This window comes from Hordeum vulgare, chromosome 3H (genome assembly GCF_904849725.1).
Source record: "Hordeum vulgare subsp. vulgare chromosome 3H, MorexV3_pseudomolecules_assembly, whole genome shotgun sequence".
In the NCBI taxonomy this organism is placed as follows: domain Eukaryota; kingdom Viridiplantae; phylum Streptophyta; class Magnoliopsida; order Poales; family Poaceae; genus Hordeum; species Hordeum vulgare.
This window is the reverse complement of record NC_058520.1, coordinates 149,949,183-149,955,011: the sequence shown is the minus strand read 5'-3', so window position 1 is coordinate 149,955,011 and position 5,829 is coordinate 149,949,183. Positions and strand designations below refer to the sequence as shown.

The 5,829-nt window shown below is 44.9% G+C and overlaps 1 protein-coding gene across 1 annotated transcript; it reads left to right on the top strand.

Annotated features, from left to right (window-relative positions):
• Positions 1 to 1,189: 1,189 nt before the first annotated feature.
• Positions 1,190 to 3,161, top strand: LOC123441584 (NAC transcription factor 56-like). The gene is made up of 4 exons (XM_045117951.1): positions 1,190 to 1,306; positions 1,588 to 1,732; positions 2,131 to 2,423; positions 2,529 to 3,161. Exons 1-4 carry the CDS (start codon positions 1,190 to 1,192, stop codon positions 2,985 to 2,987), a joined length of 1,014 nt encoding a protein of 337 aa, XP_044973886.1. The 3' UTR covers positions 2,988 to 3,161.
• The last annotated feature ends 2,668 nt before the right edge of the window (positions 3,162 to 5,829 follow it).

Below are 5,829 nucleotides of genomic sequence, written 5' to 3'. Positions count from 1 at the left end.
AATTTGGTTTTAATTTGGTTTTAATTTAAGGATGTTTATTGCAATTCGTATCGTCGCCGAAAATAGAGAAAAAAGACCGTGCACTACAGATTAAGTTTGCGTCAAAAATAATATTTAAGGAGTATTCAACAGCTAAAAATAACATCCTATTTGATTCTACACATTTTTTTAATCAAATTTCATATATAACATGTTAAAATCGAAGTTACGATTTAAAGGATACTGATAATTTTGTTTTAGATAAAATGTGGATTGATTAACTGAAAAGTCAGGGTTTTTTTTGTTAAAACGAAAAAAACGTTTTGGCTGACTTAAATCCAGACTGCGAGTTGATTACCTGAAATATCAGGGGGTTTTTTGAAAAATACAAAAAAATGGTTCGGTTTCTGACTTAAATCCGGACTGCGGGTTGATTACCTGAAACGTCAGGGGTTTTCTGAAACATGCAAAAAAAGGATTCGTTTTCTGACTTAAATCCGGACTGCGGGTTGAATACTGGAAAAACAAGGGGTGTTTTTGCAAAATGACCGCGACGTATGGCAGAAGCGCTCCGTGCTTTATTATTAGGGAGAGATACACTCAGAGAAAGTACAATAAGGTACAGTCAGCAGGCTGTAAGGCATAAAATATTATATTTTTGCTGAGTTGGATGAGAGAGAAGAGGAGAGAGAAGGGAAGCGGCCTCTTCGTGAAGAGCCAGCTCTAGCACGTGCTCCTAGGTACTTTGTGATAATTAAAGGTGGGCCATATATGATAAAAATAATACTCTTTTATAGCTAACTATTGTAAAAGCTAGTTATAAAATGGGCTATAAGATGGTTTATAGCCAGCAGTTGGCTATACTATTAACCATGCTCTCGCACTATTGGATAGCTGACTCGCATCATTGTCCGACCAATCTACGGATGGTGTCCGATTTTGGGGTTGGAGAGGCCGAAAAGACTTACTCTATAAAGTAACTATTTTGTCTTATGTACGTACAGTAGGTACGAAAAATCCGGCGAAGAACCGTACGTACGTGCGCTGTAATAAAGTGGCAGTATTCTCCAAGCGCGAGTGAAACTGTAGTTCCACATCAGTCACCAGCTGGTTAATGAACACAAAATCTGCCTTCGCACTGACATGTGAACGCTGAAAGGGGCGTAAATCTTGAGAGGTTTAGCCCATTTGGGCGTATTAATATGCACTGATGGAGGTTGGACAGCGGCTGTCAAGCTCATGCAAGGTCACGTTAGGCGTAATCATCGGGGAGCTTGACGTGCCATTAGACGTCAGGGAGGCTAATCCTGCTGTATCTCGACCGTCGGTTCGTCTGATGGGCGGATCTGCACCGCGCGTCGCCGTCCCGGACTCGAGAGCGCGCGTCGCTCTCGCTTAATCTCATTGCTTGGGCACCCTGACGACATGAGCACCTTCGCGTGTGCATGTATATATAGGCCATCCGCCAGCCGACTTCTTGGAGTGTTCCCAAATCAGGCCATCTCTTCTCGGTCTGCAGCGACCCTGGCTGACTAGCCGTACGTGCAGATCGACCACGGCAGCTAGCTAGAGCTAATGGAAGAAGGGTTTGTGTTCCGAGGGTGTGAGCTGCCGCCGGGGTTCCGGTTCCAACCGACGGATCAGGAGATCATCGTCTGCTACCTCAAGAGGAAGGTCGCCTCCGCTGCCTCCGCCGTCACCTCCATCATCGCCGACGTCGACATCTACAAGTTCGATCCGTGGGAACTCCCAGGTAAACTATAGGACTACATACGTCATGTCATGCAATAAACTTCAGTTTCTTCCTTTGACCCTCATCCATGCATACACGAGGTTCCAAGAAAACTGCCGTTAGCTGTCGACCAGCTATCTACCTTCTTTCATGTATGTATATATATATAATCATCGTTGGGAACAAGTGTCGGGCCGTGTGTCTCTTCTCCTTGTGTACACCGATAATACGTATACAGGTATATACTACGTGCCACACGATCGATCTGTCGATCAGCTGGCCAATTAGACGCAGCAGTATTGAGTATATATTGACCCTCAGCACGCAGATTATATTATACCAAAAGTGTGCAGAAAGAGACTCGACCCTTTTCTCTATCATCACTATACCTGAGTTGACAATTTTGTGCGTGTGTGCAGACAAGGCGCAGTTCGGCGAGGGGGAGTGGTTCTTCTTCAGCCCGAGGGACCGCAAGTACCCCAACGGCGCGCGGCCCAACCGCACAGCGGGTTCGGGATACTGGAAGGCCACCGGCACCGACAAGCCCATCCTGGCCGCCGGCGGCGCGCGCTGCCTCGGGGTCAAGAAGGCGCTCGTCTTCTACCAGGGCCGCTCCCCGCGCGGCACCAAGACTGAGTGGGTCATGCACGAGTACCGACTCCTCCACGCAGACGCCGGCGCCGCCCGCCACAAGCCACACGACTCCATGAGGGTACGTACCAAACACAAAGATACGCTTAACTCGATGAATCCACGCACCCATACCCATAGCTGAGCTGGTTGTCGGTCAGCTTAATTATATATCTGTTGGGCGCAGCTGGACGACTGGGTCCTGTGCCGCGTCCGCAAGAAGGGCGTCGCCGTCGCGCCGGACATGGACGGCAACTCCGGAGCGCCGAGCCACACCCGAGCGGAGGTTCATGCGCCCGACAGCACCACTGCACACGGCCCCTTCGGACACGACTGGACGGACGGCCAGCTCCTGCAGTACCTGATGGGCGGCGGATCCGGACCTGTCGACGGTGCCGGCACCATCATTGGGGGCGGGGCGGCGGGCCACGTCCATGACGGAGGGCGCCGCGAGAGTGCGCCGGAGGTACAGCTGGCGTCGGTGCTGGAGAACATCAAGAGGGACCTCTCCTTCCATGCCATGGACGACGTCTACTTCCTTCAGCCGAGCAAGCGGGCCAACTGCGTGGGAGGAGGCGCGGGCGTCAACACCGACAACGACCAGCTGTCGCCGCCGACGTCCCTTTCCATGTTCGAGGACGATTAGTTAGCTGTTACCTTGCAAACAAAGACTACTTAATCGGTTAATCCACAGTCGACAATGTGCGATCGACTACTTAGGTAGCCATGATTGGGAGTGTTTGCACTCTTGCGGACATAAACTGTGTGATCGATTTTATTTCCTGCACACTTGCAGAACAAATTAATTTCTCAATCAGTGCTGTCGACAGTCACCTCAAACAAATACTCCCTCCATCACGTTTTAAAAGGTATGCTTGAAGAATCTCTGGGATCAAGGTAGTCATCGATTGATTGTGAGATGTAGCAGGTGTAGATGTTAATGCGCCTAATCAACCGAGAAAATACTAGTATTAATGTGTGAGCAACAAATTAGGCTGACCATACTGGGAGTAACGTAAGTAGTATCATAATCTTGGGACTAGTAAACATGCTGATGTGGTAGATAATTAAAGAAGAGAGAGGATTAAATTAACATAGGTAGATACCGTAACATGTTAAATGCTATGCTACTAGGTGGTATCATATGCACGATACTACTATATGATACTTTCCACTATGACCAGCCTTAGGAGGGCGCATGCATGAGTACTACTAGTACTAATTAATAGAATTAATTGTTTTCGCGTCTTAAACCTTGTCTATTTTGAAAACGCACGCAAGTTTAACTATGTCTTCTAAACCGTGACGGAGGGAGTACTTGTATTCGTTGAAATTACTAAAGCCTTGCTTGGATTGCCGTTTTCAAATACAGACGCATTTATCTTACATCTGTATTTTACCGGTCACTAGTATATTTTTAGCTAAATACAAAACGGTCGGCAAAGATCTGTATTTTTTTTACAGGGGTATTTAAGATGAAAACGGCAATTCAAGCAAGGCTTAAAGGAGGAAGAGGAACAAGAATAAGAAGGTAGATGCTGACGTTGGACTGTATTAACGGTCATTTTAAGTGTCAAAATAAACGAAGTTCATTTTGTCGGCACCTCAACCTGACACATGGGTCCCCCATGTCCTAAACAAGTTTAAAATTGTAAAAAGGTCATCAACGAAAACTGGTACGTAGTTTTTTAGTCATAGAATTAAGAAATTTCGATCGTTTTCATAAGTCTAGTGACATTTTCAATGTCGACCCTCAAACTGTCTGCATACACCACTAGTGGGGACGGGGCCTTTAGCCCTCGCCCGTAAGGGGCTTTAGTCCCGGTTCACCAACCGGGACTAAAGGGGCGGGACTAAAGGCATAACCTTTTCGTCCCGGCCCTCTTACACGCCGGGACTAAAGGTGCTCCACGTGGGCGCCTCGTAGCACCCCAGGGGCAGGCCATTTAGTCCCGGTTCGTTACACGGTCCGGGACTAAAGATTTTCAGATTTTTTTGGCTTTTGGGTTTTTTTTGAATGAAATTATTTTTGGGTTTTAGGGTTTAGGTGTTCAGGAGATTAACGTGATGCCTCGTTTGGTGTTCGGGAATTAGTTTTTATATAATTTAAAATAGAAATAATTATGCATATATATATATATATATATATATATATATATATATATAAGATTAACTTATCTTACAAGCGATCATATATATACAATTATATGGAGATCTGAATTATCGGGACTAGAGCCCGTCTATTCGATTACATGGACGAACATCAGTAATGGCCCTTAGCTACACTAAATCGTCATTTCTCTTCTATAGCTTCCGTCCTCAGAAATCCCGCAAGCTCCTCTGCAACACCAATCGCGCGTTGCTCTGGTAGGACCTTCGTCCTCATGGTCGTGTGCTATATAAGAAGAGGAGATGAATATGAATATCAATCATGATAACAAAGAATGACGGGTAAAAATAGAGGTGTGAATGTTCATTGCTTACGTCGAATCTGTGATCCTTGAACTCAGAGGTAAACGTGCGAATGGTCTCGCAAACATAGTATCCGCATAGATGCGTTCCCCGTGGCTGCTGGTCGCACTTTAAGAGAATAGAATATATATAATCAAAATAATAATCTAGCATCATAAATGTATTGAAAATTAATAGAAGTATATCATACTACTACTTACCTGAGCCGCTCTAAAGGTCAGCTTCTCAAGAAAGTTACCGGGAGTCACGCACTTGAACCGATTCCAAACCCTGACCGACAAGGATAATGATTTGCTAAGTTTTTCCTTAATTGATATATCAGAAAATCATCGAAAGAGACCGATAGAGCGCAAGAATGATTAAAATTACCCTTGGAGCATGTCCTGCATGCTTTGGAACTGTTCCAAGGGTCTCGATAATGGGTCGAAGGCATCAACTCTTCCCTTATCAATTTGAATGTCCAACAGAATCCAATGGAAGCTGCACATGTGTGTGTGTGTGTGTATATATATATATATATGTGTGTGTGTGTGTGTGTGTGTGTGTGTGTGTGTGAGTAACTTATCAATTACACTTATAAGTGAATGGACACAACAAAGTAAAGACTCTCACCTGAAGTTGTATGGAAACAGTATGTGGTCACAGAAATTTTGATCTCTTAGAAACCTTAGAAGGTTTTCCTCCGTCTCCTTGGGATAATTAGTTAGCGTCGCTATATGTATTTTATCTGGATCAATAAACCCAATATTTAGGATGCTCTTACTTTTACACTCCAGAATCTTCATTCTGCATAATAGAGTACAAGTTATATATAGACAATGAATTGAAATAACTAAACAAGTTATATGTAGACAACGAATTGAAAAACTTACAGACAATAGCAACTCATAAGCGATTTGTCGAGGGCGTCGCCATTGTACATCTGGAAGAGTTCATCAAAGTCGATATGGATTTCTTCGGAGCGGCCGTAGTACTCCTATGGGACACTCAGCACGATCATCGTTCTCCCATTCTTT

Bases quoted from the DNA above. Each gene is read 5' to 3' on its own strand.
- LOC123441584 (XM_045117951.1), top strand. From the start codon at position 1,190: ATGGAGGTTGGACAGCGGCTGTCAAGCTCATGCAAGGTCACGTTAGGC. The intron at 1,307-1,587 runs GTTCGTCTGATG...CGAGGGTGTGAG, and splicing joins CTGCTGTATCTCGACCGTCG to CTGCCGCCGGGGTTCCGGTT. The intron at 2,424-2,528 runs GTACGTACCAAA...TGTTGGGCGCAG, and splicing joins AGCCACACGACTCCATGAGG to CTGGACGACTGGGTCCTGTG.